The sequence below is a fragment of the Beta vulgaris genome, chromosome 5 (genome assembly GCF_026745355.1).
Source record: "Beta vulgaris subsp. vulgaris cultivar EL10 chromosome 5, EL10.2, whole genome shotgun sequence".
Classification (NCBI taxonomy): Eukaryota; Viridiplantae; Streptophyta; class Magnoliopsida; order Caryophyllales; family Amaranthaceae; genus Beta; species Beta vulgaris.
Window position 1 is genome coordinate 29,163,149 of NC_079206.1, and position 15,261 is coordinate 29,178,409.

Sequence of the window (15,261 nt, forward strand, 5' to 3'; positions counted from 1 at the left end):
CATGGAACTTTTCTCATGCTCATTTTCCGAAGTTTTTCATTTTTGAGCATAAATTGCTCGTACAAATTTTTCTAAGAAAAATTCCTAAGGTTGTACATTCTTCCGTTTTTTTTTAGTTTACTCAATTCACTTTGGGAAGAATCAAGGAGGAAGTACAAAAGTGTGAGAGAGACTGAAAAGTAAGATAGAGAAACTAAAAAGTGGGTTAAAATATTAAAACGAGGATGAGATGGGTGGAAAAAGAGGAGAAAGTAGACGGTAAATGTTACCAAGAATAGAAAAAAAAACAGTGTAGATTAGAAAGACACAAATCAAAAAGGAAAGTGTGTAGATAAAAAAGAAACGGAGGGAGTATTATAGAAAGAAATGCATTTGTCTTCTCCTGGCCATTGTTTTTCAACAGTTTTCTAGCTGTTTTGGTTCTTTTATTTCCCTCTTTTTCCCCTATAAAGCTATTCATTTGCAATAACAGATGTGCTGCATTTTTCTTGATTCTGACTGAAAGTCCTTTTATATTTTAATCTGACTCGAATTGGCATTTTTGCACTCAAATCTTGCATATATTATTTTTGTTACCTTCTATTCCTTTCTTCTATTGACATTCTCTTCACAGAGCCAAAGAAATAGAATGATACAATAGAGATAGATAAGAGGTCTAGAATCTAACTACAATTACAGAGGAAAAAAAGTGGAGGAACCATTTTTGTCCTAAGTTTTCAAACTGATTCCTTTGAAACTGTAGCTTATTTTGTCTAAATTGTTGTTTGGAAATTTAATTTTATACCAAATGTTGTTGCGACTTGCCCTAGAGCATGTCTTAGCATGAGACTAAGCTCTTTCATATGCTTCCAATAAGTGTTTGGGGCAAGGCTGAAATTTGGCTAATGGGATGCATGATATTGAAACATATTGCAAGAGCCATGTTGTTGCACAAGAGCCAACTTCAAAGAGAGAACTCTTTTCCAGCAAGGTTCAGGCCTTATTAATGTACATATGTAATTTCTTCACTCTCGAACTAGTGATCATATGCTTGAGGTTGGTTGTGGAAGAAATGACGACATTTTTCCTTAGATTTGAGCAGTCATTGGACATTCTCTTACAAAGTTGGGGTCCATCTGAATTTGCACGATTGTATACATCAACTTTTTCTCTTCTTCTTTTGTTTAGCAAGATTAGATACAGAAGATTTAGAAAACATAGCTCTTTGATGGATGGCTATTCTTGTATTGACTTTTCAGCTTGGTCATCTTTCTATAAATTCTCATTGGTAGGGTCAAGATAAGCTCGCTTTGCCCATTGATGATTCTGATTGTGCGTGAGTTCCTGGTTTGTGATTATGATCTATGATCTTGGTGGTTGTATCGTTTCTTGGAGTGTCCTTGCTTAGATTAGGTTATGCATTTTAACAAAGGGCGCCACTCTTCCCCTATGATTGTGTGTGATATTTGTGAGTAATTCCTGTGAAATCGAGGACAATTATTCTTGTGAGGAAGGGTGGGATGTGTGAGTTGGGACCTTTAACCTTTAAGTTTGGCTTGAGGCATGGATGATTCTTTAATTTTCTTTATTGGATTACATGACACCAAAAATAGTTTTTAGTAGATGAAATCCACAATATTTTGGCGTCTGAACATGAGACTTGGCTTTAAGTCTCCTTCATGGAAGTTTTTGAGGAAAGGATAGTTATTTCATTGCTAATGTAACGCTTGGTGTTGAAGCAAGGGTCAACTTGAAAGAGCAGTAGCTCTTTTGCTATGCATCATTCAAATGTGATTATATTTGGAAATGAAAGTTGGCTTGTGGGTGATTGTATAGAACAACTTGACTATATAAGGAGCAAGTTGTGGCCATTTGATGGGTCACCCTACCTACAATTATTTTCTTGTAGGCAGGTTGTGCTACTTGTGTATTGTCAGAAACTGTTTGATTTAGTTTGTGAAACAAGTCTGTCTTTCTCGAGCAAGTTATGCAGCCATTTTTATGCATAGTTCATCATGTGTTTTCTAGCTCTTTTGCAGTTCAATTTCACCCTGCTTTGGTATAGTGGTCTAGGTTTCATATATAGTTACGTTTGGCTTTTGCTATTAGGTGCCTCCCTATGATAATGTAAAGATGGCGAAGATTGTAGTTAGCTCATTAGTGAATATTTGAGGAGATTATCTTTCCTATTCGAAGTTTTGTCTTGTATTTCGTGTTCTCTCTTTTTCTCCTAGTCTTGGCAACTTATTACTGCTTCACTTTTCTATAGTTGATGTTCTATTCCTGAAGCTAGTTTGTTATGTGTTATTCCTTTGTGCATATTTTTTTATATTAAAGTTCATAACTCCTTTATCTTTTCATCAAAATATAAGTACAAAATCCACAAGAATACCACCTATATATGAAAAATGTTACCAAAAATTATAAACGCACATGATAATATCACACATGCACCTATAGAGTCGCTATAGATTCAGGTTTTTTTTTTGGTAGTTTCATATGATCTTCTTTGAGCCAGAACCCTATTCTTTCCAAGATATATCTTTTTTTTTTTCAAAGAGTAGCTATTGGAGAGCAGCGTCACAGATTAACCCAAACCCTCCCAATAAGAAGGGCGCCCAGAGAGAGATACAATGTTTGTGAAGTTGGGGTGAAAAGGATAAAAAATTAGAAAAGTCAGGGTTTTATATCATATATTTCCTCAATCATTCTAATATGAATTTGATTATTGATATGTACTCCTTCCGTTTCACTTTAATTGTTACACTTTGATATTTTACACTATTCACAAATTTCACTTTGACCATCATTTGTGATTTATACGCGGATGAAAATATAGTCATGTGGGATCTTGTTAGATTCATCATAACATGTATTTTATTGATATGTACTTTTTATAATTTTTACAAATACAAAACTAAAGATATATGTCCTCAAAGTTTTGCACTGGCATGCGTGAAAAGTGTAAGTGTGTAGATTAAAATGAAACGAAGGGAGTAGTAAATAACTTTATGTATGAAGAGAAGGATTGTCAATGATTCACCTGTATGCAAGAACAGGGTGAGGGAGAAATATGGAGCAATTAAACTTGACAAACACCTAATCATAGATGTTTACTAAACTCCTAATCATAGATGTTTAGGGATGAAAGAAATATCCTTTCAAGCTCTAAGATTCCATTGATCTCTTCTGAAAAACTGAGGGCAGGTGTTAATTAGACCAAATAACTTGGTTTCAACTATTCAGACCCTCATGAAATATTGCTTGAATTCATGTGTTAACAATGCTAACAATGCCATAGAAGTATTCTAGCATAGAAGAGAAGGTTGAAGGATAAGTAGATTGAAGGGTGGAGGATGGTTCCTATCGTAAATGGCCTTTTTTCAAAAACATTATAAATTGTCATATCTGTTGCCATTTCTGGCCCTTCCTTTCTGAGAACTTGCGAACCTAATACACCAATGTGTAGCAAGTCTTAACTCTGGTATAATGTTCCTCATCTGCCTTCTTCTGGACCAGAAATGGTACAGTTCTGCTACATATTCAGGTGGGGACTATAAATGCCTTTGATTCAAAAACCCTTCCTTGCCTCTCTGGCTTACAAGCTGTGGGTTGACCCCCAAACAATGAACTCGATGGTAGAGTATCTGAGATATTTGACCTTCAAAGACCATTCTGACTATTGCAAAAGTACGGGCCTGGCAATATCAGCTGGGTGAGGCAGCAGCACTATCTGTTAGCCCAAAGAAAGGTCTGTTTATGCTGGTGTAATTCACAGGAGTGCTAGATTTGGAAAAACAATATGCATGCAGATCTATAAGTAGTTTTAGGATTCCAGTTGCTTAGGCTTTATTTTAATTGTTAACCGAATTCCTTGTTTATTCAGATAGAAACCCGAAATAACAAGCTGGAAATGCAATCTGTAAATAACAAAGCATTGATTGAGGAACTCGACAAGCTTCTTGAGCGATTGCATGTTCCTAATGAGGTATGTCCCTCCTATCTCTGCTTGCCTGCTCATTTCAATCTAAAATTGACGATTTTTTCTGCATCTAGTATGCATCCTGTCTGACAGGAGGTTCCTTCGATGAATCAAACATGATAAAAAACATAGAAGCATGTGAATGGCTAAGTGGAGCTCTCCATGGCTTGGAAGTCCCAAACCTGGATACGACTTTTGCAAATATGCGAGCAGTATGTTCCAAATATCTTGGTTTTTTGTTTCATTGCTTTTATATGAAAGTAATATCATGCACTTGAATTACACGGGAATTTAGTAATTGAAATGGAGAATCTATTATGTTATAGTAACAAGTTCAGGTAGGCTAATTGCCTTATAAATTTTGCAACGAAAAACTTATAGACAAAATTAATATTTTACATATTGCAGAATTGTAGGATTACAAAAGCTGAGGATAAAATGACATCCACTAAGGATTGTTTGTCAAGATAGTTGTGATAAACTGATAAATTCTCCCCTTTTTGATTAATTCCCAGTGTAAACATCTTAAATTTGCTGTTGTGGTCCTGTGGACTTGTAGTGTTTGAGCCTTGTGCCCAATTCAAGTCTAGCTCTCTCTGTTGGATTGATTTTGATGCAAGGTGGTATTCTTAGTTGATTTTGGTCTTTCGTGGAACAACTTTCAGGGGACAGTGGTTGTCAAACTATATTGTCATTGTTTTCCACCTCCTATATTCTTGTAACTTTGTGAGTACTGCTTGTAAAATTTTATTTGATTGCTTCATCTCTTTCTTTTTTCATAAAATATTTTATAGGTTAGAGAGAAGAAGGCAGAACTTGAAAAGCTCAAAAGTACTTTTGTTCGGAGAGCATCTGAGTTCTTGAGGAACTACTTTGCCAGCTTAGTGGATTTCATGACAAGCGACAAGAGTTACTTTTCGCAGGTATAGTGTCAAGTGTTAACTTAGTTTGATACGCATATGGCAAGGTTATCATGCTGGTTGAGTTTTAATCTATGTGTGACATTGAACAGCGTGGACAGCTGAAACGACCAGACCACGCTGATCTGCGGTACAAATGCAGGACATATGCTCGCCTTCTGCAACATCTGAAGGTTCTATACTGAAATTATTGGCATATATATATGGTGTTTTCATGTTCAATCTCATTCCTTTCTTCTGATGTTCCAGTGCCTTGATAAAATTTGCTTGAGTCCATTGAGGAAAGCATATTGTAGCTCCCTCAACTCGCTTCTACGTAGAGAGGTGAGGCAATTAATTAATTCTGAATTTTGTTGACATGTTGCCAACTTGATATTTAGAAACAAACAACTTGGTTCGTTTAGAGTAAGCGTGTACTGGCATGATAATCAGGAAAGAACTTTGATATGTTCATATGCTGTGAGATATGAGCTGCTGTGTAACTTGTTTTAGGGTTTGCGAGCCTTGCCATTATTGGTTATGAATGTCCCACAAATATCATGTGTACGCATAATTTACTTTCGTTTGAAAATGGAACAGTTCTGCTACGTATTCAACTTAACTATGATAGTCATAAGGAAACTCAAATAAGGAAGCTCAAACGAGACTTGAGAGCTTACTCCTAACCTTGGTTCTGTCAACACACACACACACACAAATAAAAAGAACAAAGGTCAGCAAAGTTTCTTTATGTCTGACCTACTGTTTACCTTTTCCCCCCTTTCCCCTGTAGCACCAATCCCATATCAACACCTGGTGTAAACTGCAAAATGGGTTAATGGTGAAACCTTTACTCAATATTTATGCGTATTGTTGTCCAACATAATCTAAAATTGGAATAATTTTCTGGCTGTGATATTGTCTTCATAGTTTCTCTCCACAAACATCCTTTCAGCAAAAAGAAAAACTAAATAAATAAACAAGGTAATGTTGCTAGTCTAGAGTTGTTTCGACTAAACTTTCAGCTACAGGAATAATAACTATCTTCCCTAACTACTTCAGTAAGTTTATTTTCCTTCTATCTCATCCCTTTTTTTTATATTTGTTTCGATTATATGCAGGCTCGCGAGTTTGCAAATGAGCTTCGAGCCAGCACTAAAGCTTCTAGAAATCCAACTGTTTGGTTGGATGCTTCTGCTGGTGCTGGTCAAACTGTGAGCAATGCCGACACTTCAGCTGTGTCGGATGCCTATGCCAAAATGCTAACAATATTTGTTCCCCTGCTTGTTGATGAGGTTATAGAGTTATATCCCAGCACATTGTAGTCATATATTCTAACTTGTAACTTTTAGGTGTCTTACTTGAATTATGTTTGAATCTCAGAGTTCCTTTTTTGCTCACTTCATGTGCTTTGAAGTTCCTGCTCTCAATCCTCCAGGAGGTGTTCCCAATGGGAACAAGTCTGCATCAAATGTTGATGATGCTGATGATGATGATCTTGGAATTATGGATATTGATGACAATGATAGCAAAGCAGGTCTATCTCAACTTTTGGCGCCAAATGTATATTATAGTATAATGCATTTAGCTTATGCAGGCTCATACACGTAACTGACAGATTATATTACGATATAACTAGGTAAAAATTCTGCTGAGTTGGCAGCATTAAATGAATGTCTTCAGGAATTGCTTGATGGAATCCAGGTAATTTGCTGGAAAGATGTTCAATTTTCTCTCTTAAATAGCAGGTATTGTATTTGTAATTTTATCATTGATAAATTATGGCATTTTCCATGCCTTTGACCCGCCATGTTGAGGGATTCGTTCTCTAGCATGTGAATGATGGGTATTGCTCCATGTGACTGCCGCTTTTCTTTGAAGTATCCATATTTCTGCAGTGTAGTGGGATCTATACCAGATATGAAAGTTTGTAACAAATGGAAATGTGATTCATTAAAAGAATAATAAAAGGTGACATTATCTACTAACTAAAGAAAGGAAACAAAGTATGAAGTTTCGTTGTCAGCATGTGAAAAAGGAAGCTCCACAAGGCACAGGGGTCAGGGGTTGACTTCCACCTTACAGTGCTTCAGGCACTAGAAGCCTTCTTTTGTAGCCTTTTTCTGTGTTGTCACCTTTCAGAGATTTTTTCTTTTTTTTTAAAAAAAAAATATGCATCCTCTTCTAATGTGAATGGAACTTTATGTGTTTTTTTAAAAAATAATTAAAAAACAGAAGGAGCTCTCTTGTAGCTTATCCTCACATAATATAAATTGTGTGTAATATATTCCTTATATGAATGGATAATTAATGAAAAAACTGTGCTTCACATCATTTTGACGCTTACCTTCCCCTTTTGTTTTGGAGGGAGTGCAGGGGTGTGCTACTTCTCATATATATCTATAGCCTCATAGGTAGCTGAAAGTTATTCTTGGCGATAATTTTTTGCTTAAGGTTCTGTAGCAATGTCTAATCTCTAGATAATCCCTGGTACCTGCGTCCGCCTCAACCATTTTGTGTTGCAATCAAATCTCAGGAAGACTTCTATGCTGTTGTGGATTGGGCCTACAAAATTGACCCCTTGCGGTGCATTTCGATGCATGGGATCACAGAACGCTATCTTTCTGGACAGAAAGCTGATGCGGCTGGGTTTGTTCGCCTCTTGCTTGGTGATCTTGAATCTAGGATCTCCATGCAGTTTAGCAGAGTAAGTACCAGCCTTCAACGTGCACCAACTATTTACTTGGAACTGAATTATAATATTATGCTTCTCTTGCAGTTTGTTGATGAAGCTTGTCACCAGATTGAAAGAAATGAGAGAAATGTCCGACAAATGGGTGTCCTGTCATATATCCCTAGGTGAAATTACTTTTACATCTTATGATACAGGAACCCCTCTCCTCAGTCTCTCTGCCCCTTAGAAAGCTAGGTACTTCTAATGCAGTGCCTCCATTAGTGGAGGAGGTAGCTCTCTCCAAGGCTAGGTAGTTCATGATGTTGGCTTTAGCTCGAAAATGGCTTGGTGAGCCCATGTCATATATGCTTCACTGATGGTAAAATTCTATTGATTTTACTTAAGGCACATTAGATGATTATGGAACTTCTATTTGTTAATGCCTTTTTCCACTCTTTTTGTGCCGTCTTGACTCTTATTAGGTTAGTTGTGAGAAGATGAAATGTGTATGATTTCCTACCCACATTTTCTTTTTCTGGTTTTGGTTGAATATACTTGAAGTACTGCTCATCATTTTTGAAATCAAAGAGCACAAAGAGCTAAACTGTATCTGTACAAATAACAACGATAATAACTATACTGTTTCTAAAAATAAGTCAATGCCTCTTTTTCTTTTGGAGATGTTTGATTATTCATTTGAGTCACAATTGGTGCAATGCTTTCTATCTTGAAGATGCTGTAATTATTCATAATATAAAGCCACATATATATTTGGTTCATAGATTCGCCACTCTTGCAACTCGTATGGAGCAGTATATCCAGGGACAATCCAGGGATTTGGTTGACCAGGCATATACAAAATTTGTGAGTATCTATTCCTTTGCTGATTCTTATGTATTGGCATGCTGTAATATAACTTGTGTTTATATTATAATGTCAGCTATGGGTTGATCACTGCTAATGGATGTTTTGGCTTTAACAATATTACACATGTCTTCTTCTAACTTCTTAGTTGTCTGTAAACCATGCTACCAATACTGTGAGTTCATGTTTCAACGTACTTTACTACTTTTAATTAACTTAAACTTGCTCCTGTTTGGGTGGGGGTAATCAAGAAAGGGAAAGGGAAAGGGAATTGCTATGCTATGTTCTCTTTATTGATGTTTGGTTCACTTACTTTTTTACTCTCTTTCCCCACTTCAGCTAAATAGAAATACCCCAAACAACTTCTTGATTTCCTTCCCCCCCGGATTTGTACTCCACCAATTCAGGGTTTGGGGTACCTTCACTATATCAGTCACCGACTCACCGCGATGTTCCACCTCTGCACTCTACCACCAATTCACCATCACCCATCACCACCACATCCCACCATTGCACTGTGCTAGCATCATTAAGAACCATCTAGAAACCACCGCCCATCCTCCCATCCTCCCATCCTCCCATCACTCCTTCCACCAAGGTTGTCAAAATCGCGATTCTACTTTAAATCGGAATGGTCTCTTAGAATCGGGTCCTAAAATCTCGTAAAAAATAAGATTCTACGACTTTTGCGGGAATAGATTCTATGATAGAATATGTAAACTGTTTACCTTTTTTTTATAATGGAGAACACTAAAAATCTATTTTAGCCGTAATGATAATCATATGAGATGAGAAATGATGCCATCAAGGGAATAAAAGAGGTATAGAAAATGCATGTTTTTATAAGTCAAAAGCAAATGAAATGATTCAATAAACATATTGAACCAAGAAACCGAAGAAGATAGAGAAATGTGTGCGTGCGTGCTAGATGTGAGGGTAAAAATGAGGCAGCCATGGCTTGAAATAAATGAGATTTCACGGGCCTGGTCCATTTATTCTAATATCCATCAATAGACTTCAATTGAAGGGGTAAATGCTGAATTGTTAGAATCGGTAATAAATCGCAATAGTACGATTCTACCAATTTTCTACTTCTATATCCGATTTTCTTCAATTGCGATTCTATGAACGATTCAAATCATTTAGCCCAAGTTAGATCATAGAATCGTGTGATTTTACGATTTCAATCGCGATTTCGATAACCTTGCCTTCCACCTCCATTCCCTAGATAATCCCTACCCTCGATCACCGCCAACTAGAGGCCATAGGCCAAACACATCACCAAAAAAGGCAATAGGCAGTGGAGGGAGAATAAACTGAGGGAAAATTAGAAAATCTACTAGTATAGAATTTTTTATCCGGTAGATGAATCCAAGAGACGCATATTTTTGGACTTCCATGGCCAAATGAAGCATTAAAGCTTCACATTTGTGGCTGAAATGGTGGAATTTGACCCCTTAAACCACCGCAACAACCTGAAAAAATTTCTGACCACTGTTGATGAGTGTTTGGAGGGGAATAGTGAAGAAGATGGTTATCGTGAGGAGTATTAGAAAGGAGAAACGGAAAATAGGAAGAATCGGTCGTGGTCTTTGTCACTTTGAAAAGAGAAAAAGATTTGGTGGGACCGGGGGTTATGAACCGATCCAGTTTTTTGAGTTTCTTATTCTTGGAACCTTTCCCCTCTATTTCCTTTCTTAGTTCCTTTCCTTTCTTTGTTTGTGAACCAAACAGCCCCTAATATGTAGTGTTACTTATGTGTAGTTTCATTTATGAGGTGCCTAGTTGCATAATCAGTTATCGAAAGTGAGGTAAAACTATAATATTGGGGTCTTGTTTGCAAAATGGTTGATCTTGACAAATGTTAGATTATTGATTCAATGCATATTTCTAGGACTCACTAGAGAGCCTTTTGTCTTACATATTAATTCTAAAAGACCTCGCAATTTGTGTAAAAGTGGGATTGTCTTACAGAGTAGGATGAAAGGACCATAGCTTCTTTCTATGTCAGTCTGAAGCTTTTAATGATCCTTTCCACCTGACAGTCTAAACGGTAGGTCAGGCCTTCTAGTTTAATTATTGGTCCATATCTAGCAAACTTGATTGATGTAGAGTTTGATGAATGTGAACCTAATTGATGAGAACTACACTAAGGGCCACTCTACTTTTGATTGTTTTGTTAATATGTATATAAAAGTAAAGACACCGGCACTTAATTTGTTGACAGGTTAGCATTATGTTTGTGACCTTGGAGAAAATTGCACAGACTGATCCAAAATATGCAGATGTTTTTCTTTTGGAGAATTATGCTGCATTCCAGAATAGGTGCTAATTTCTGCTTCATACTTGCACCAACTTTTTGCTATTAATCTCATTCAACGAGCTAACTCGATAGGCAATTAATTGCAGTTTATATGATCTTGCAAACGTTGTGCCAACTCTAGCAAAGTTCTACCACCAGGCAAGCGAAGCATATGAGCAAGCATGCACGCGACATATAAGCATGATCATATATTACGTGAGTAAGCTGTTTATGTCATTAAAGTTTAATGTTTTGTTTATGGTGTCATCCTTGTGCAGTACCTGGTTTTTGGTTAGTATTCCTAGGAGGCTAGGACTAGTTTGGCAAATTTAACAGCCAGAATTTTTTCATCATCTATTGACAGCAATTTGAACGGCTTTTCCAATTCGCTAGAAGGATTGAAGACCTCATGTACACCATAACCCCAGAAGAAGTAAGTATCAGATGCATGCAGAATTCATAGGAATCTGCGTTTCTTAGCTACTTAACATTACGCAATGGTTATTTTGATATTCATGGTTTAATTGTGGATGTACATATGATGTGAGGTACTCTTTCTTTTTCCCGATTAATTCTAGAAACTATGTTATGAGAGATTCGTGGTGTTTGCTGACAGAAATTAGTCATTAATTAAGTTGTATTCCTAGGAACAAAGAATTTCATTTTAGTGGATATGGTGTCTGTTAGCTGTCACACAAATCTGAAATTGCTTATCATTCTGTACAATAACCTTGTCAGTTATCACATTGCCTTTCATGAGTCTCCCATGTATATGGTTGACAGGGATATTGGACTTGACAGAGGGCATGGTCTATAATCTATATTTATAGAGCTTTAACGCTAAAGACCAAATGGTTAATTCCTTTGGCCTGTTGATTAGTGAGGTGCAGATTGGCTTCTGAGTGTAAGTGTGTAACGCAACTACGTAGAGCACATTTGACCAAGAAATTTGAATCCTTTCCTCTACAATATAAAGGTTTCTCTTTGTAATAACAGGAGAACACACTAAGAGCCCGTTTGGTTCAGTATTTTTAGGCTCCAAGAAACGGAATCAATTTTCTTCATGTTTGGTTCAAGCCCTCACCAATCGATTCCATTACTTGGTGGTAATGGACTCCCCCAATTTGTTACCTCCCTCTCCCCCTCAAGTAACAAAATCCATTAGTTGGTGGCAATGGTTACCATCCCATTCCATAGCCTGCAATATAATCAATATCAGATTCTCTCCAACTCTTGTTTATTCTTCTTGCTAGTAAACTTAGGTCACTGCTTTTAGTTCCTTCTTAATTGGATGTACTAACCAGCTCTATTTCCCTCAAGAGCACAAGCATCTGCCTTCTTATTGCCTAAATTAACTGAACCATACTGTTTAGCGGGAGTAGACGTTGGAGTTGGCAAAGAACATTCCTTGGTAGAACCTCCGGTTCCTTGAGTCTAATTCTTGGAGGGAACCAAAAGCTGATCACCCTGCATATATTTTGCTCCATTGTTGGTCGTTTTTAAGTTTAAAGGAGTAAAGATCATCTGACCTAAGGCCATTGTTCCCGTCTAAAAAACCTTTCCCCGTTTTCAGCACAAACGGCTTTCGAAGACCACCTTAGAACCTTTCACTATAAAGTTGTGATATCATTTCCCGTTGATCCTAGCTACAAACAACCACTTTCCCCTTGCACAGAAAGCACTTCTTCACCAGGGGGATTCATTAACCCCATAATTATCAGGTGTTGTGTTCCTCTGCAGAGAGCACATCGTGCAGGTGTTTTTTTAACTTTCTTGTACTCAAAATTATCTACTTACCTGTGAAGTGTAGGGATGCTGAGCATAAAAGAGATTAATTTGCAAAACCAATGACGATATATGCTGAGAGAGCACATGTAGTTGTAGGCATCTTCATTCGTAACACCTAGGAATTTGAAATCTAGCCAGAATCCAAGCGGCGGACATGTAGTTGTAGGTATCTTCATTCATAACACCTAGTCCTGAATATGTGCTGAAAGAGCACGTGTGCATTGACAAGTCCCTGAATGCATGCCAGCACATGATCCACATTTCCTTTACGTGCATCCAGTTGTTCCTTCATTGCTCAAAAAAAAGAGATAAAAAGAGAACCCAGATCATGAAGCCAATCAGGGCTCCCTTCATCCACTAGGCATGTAGGCCACATGGTATGCATAACTAACCACTAAGCGACTTCTTTGCATCTCTTTTTCCTGTCCTAACCCTCCATTTGATGGATATGTTACTCAGATAGATGTCTTGCACCACTCACAGTTGGCCACAATCACCCAGCAAAGTATTCAGGGAAAAGAATTTGCCAACTCACATCTCAGAGATAACCCCAGCTCTATGAAAGGTCTCTTGGAACTAGATCTGGGCTTTCATCCAAGCAACAGCTCTACCATTTCTTTTTAAAAAGAAACAAATAATTTCCTTCTTAGGTTTCTGCAATTACTTGTCCTGGACATCGCTTGTCAAACCCCTCAAATGATAATTCCTCCGTCTTTTTAATTGTTACACTTCACTTTTGGGGGAGAACCAAGGAATGCGAAAAACAAGGAAGAAATACAGAAAAAGAATGTTTGGTGTTGGGAAATGTAAATGAAGCATTAAATTAATGTAGGAGAGAGAAAAATGGGGTAGGTGGGAAGATTTTGGGTGGGTTATTAAAATGAGTATAGTGTATACGAGGTGGAAAAGTGTGATTAGTTGATGTGATTGGTTACCATATAAGGAAAAAGTGAAAGTGTAAAAGTTAAAATAAATGACCAGAAAAAGGAAAGTGTAACAATTAAAAAAAATGAGGGAGTAGATCGAAGGATCTGCCTTCTATTGGTATCTATGTGGTTTTTTGAAAGGCGTTATAATTTAGTGAAGCCATTGGAGGAGGGACAAGGATGAGAGAAATGGAGAACTCATGACTTTTCTGCACAGTTGAAACAGACACATGGCTTTTGACCATTGGAAATAGTTGGGAGCCTAACTTGTATATTTCTGTTTTTTAGCTTCGTCGTTTTCTTTTCTATGTTGATACAATTGGTATGTCGATTGCGTGTATGAAACAGAATTTTCTGCAAGAAAATTAGTGAACTATTGGTCAGTTTCATTCGGCACTGGTTTGTGTGGTAACTTTTCATGATCCTGAAGTTTCTCCGACTGCTACTTTGATGTTCTTCCCTGATTATTACAAAATTTGCCCCATGTAATTTAAGATCCAATTTTTTCTTGACTTTTAACATTGGGGAACATGCCTTTACTCTCTAGTCTCTGTTGCACCTTTTGGTAAATTATTCGTACATCTATAAAGCAAAATTTGGCATTATACATGCACGATTCATGGTTACTGCAGTACGCTATTAATCTTTTCCAGTTCCCAGTAATATATACAAAGAAAAGAAAGTTAATATAGTGAAGTTGGTGCATGACTTTGGTCTGTCTGTTTCTCCACTTCAGATCCCTTTCCAGCTTGGTTTGTCGAAAATGGATCTCCGGAAAGTGTTGAAAGGAAGCTTGTCAGGGGTAAGTCCATGTGGAAACCAAATCCTAAGAATCTAAAACTTCTTTATTGTTTGTTGGATTCTAAGTAACTCCTAAATTTCCTGCATTACCATCACTTCTGCTGTGATGTGCTTCAGGTTGACAAATCAATCCAAGCGATGTCCAAGAAACTGCAGAAAAACTTGACTTCAGAAGACTTACTACCCTCTTTGTGGGATAAATGCAAGGTGAGCAAAATCAGTGATGAACTTCTATTGTTTCAATCGTTTTCATCTTGATTCCGCATGTTATGTATATAACACGTTTTACAACTCAGTTAATTTTGTATCATGAGAAAGATAACTAATGGAAAGCCTTGACACTTGACAGAAAGAGTTTCTGGACAAGTATGAGAGCTTTGCACAACTTGTTGCCAAGGTTTACCCCACTGAGAACATCCCCTCAGTAGCTGAAATGAGAGATCTTTTGGCCTCCCTGTGAGAAATATTTTTGTATAGAAATATCATGTGTTTTTCTTAGATTTTTTCTGTAGAAAATTAGCTACCGTAAAATGTTTCTCGTGGTTTAATTTGTTGTAGTTTACTGAATATCTTTTGAGGGTCAAACTTGGAGCTAATTCGTTGATACACATAGGAAGAGAGTAATGATATTTGATGTACTGCTACATTATGTTATAGTGGGATCAGGGATGCTCCTTTGTTACAGGGATAAAGTTGGAGAGCATATAATCATGTGTACTTTTGAAGTTTTGATTGATTCATTTTGTTTATTAAAAAGTATTGGTAACTGTGCAGCAGCTCACTATCTCAATTCTCAGGGCCTTACTAGCCCAACAATGTATGGGTTTCAAAATAGTATAGTATATATTATGTATTGTTGTGAAACAAAGGGAATAGAAATATTATAGAATGAAAGATAGCATAGAAATGCTTTGCTTGCTTTCTTCCCGCTGTGTGCATTGCACCTTATGGCAAATGCCATATTTATACTACAAGTATGATGTGTGCATTGCACCTTATGGCAAATGCCGTATTTATACTACAAGAATACTATTACATCACACCAA

General features: G+C 37.0%; 1 protein-coding gene across 1 annotated transcript in view; it reads left to right on the forward strand.

Moving 5' to 3' along the window:
- The window catches only part of LOC104893371 (exocyst complex component SEC3A), a 29,250-nt gene extending 14,262 nt beyond the window's left edge, over nucleotides 1-14,988 (forward strand). The window contains exons 9-25 of the mRNA XM_010679466.3: nucleotides 3,866-3,967; nucleotides 4,036-4,173; nucleotides 4,756-4,884; nucleotides 4,974-5,054; nucleotides 5,131-5,205; nucleotides 5,982-6,155; nucleotides 6,244-6,397; nucleotides 6,500-6,564; nucleotides 7,397-7,567; nucleotides 7,640-7,719; nucleotides 8,317-8,398; nucleotides 10,626-10,723; nucleotides 10,808-10,916; nucleotides 11,065-11,133; nucleotides 14,151-14,216; nucleotides 14,333-14,422; nucleotides 14,565-14,988. Coding sequence (XP_010677768.1) covers nucleotides 3,866-3,967; nucleotides 4,036-4,173; nucleotides 4,756-4,884; nucleotides 4,974-5,054; nucleotides 5,131-5,205; nucleotides 5,982-6,155; nucleotides 6,244-6,397; nucleotides 6,500-6,564; nucleotides 7,397-7,567; nucleotides 7,640-7,719; nucleotides 8,317-8,398; nucleotides 10,626-10,723; nucleotides 10,808-10,916; nucleotides 11,065-11,133; nucleotides 14,151-14,216; nucleotides 14,333-14,422; nucleotides 14,565-14,675 — 1,794 coding nt within the window. The 3' untranslated portion in view covers nucleotides 14,676-14,988. The remainder of the gene's footprint in view (nucleotides 1-3,865; nucleotides 3,968-4,035; nucleotides 4,174-4,755; nucleotides 4,885-4,973; nucleotides 5,055-5,130; nucleotides 5,206-5,981; nucleotides 6,156-6,243; nucleotides 6,398-6,499; nucleotides 6,565-7,396; nucleotides 7,568-7,639; nucleotides 7,720-8,316; nucleotides 8,399-10,625; nucleotides 10,724-10,807; nucleotides 10,917-11,064; nucleotides 11,134-14,150; nucleotides 14,217-14,332; nucleotides 14,423-14,564) is intronic.
- The last annotated feature ends 273 nt before the right edge of the window (nucleotides 14,989-15,261 follow it).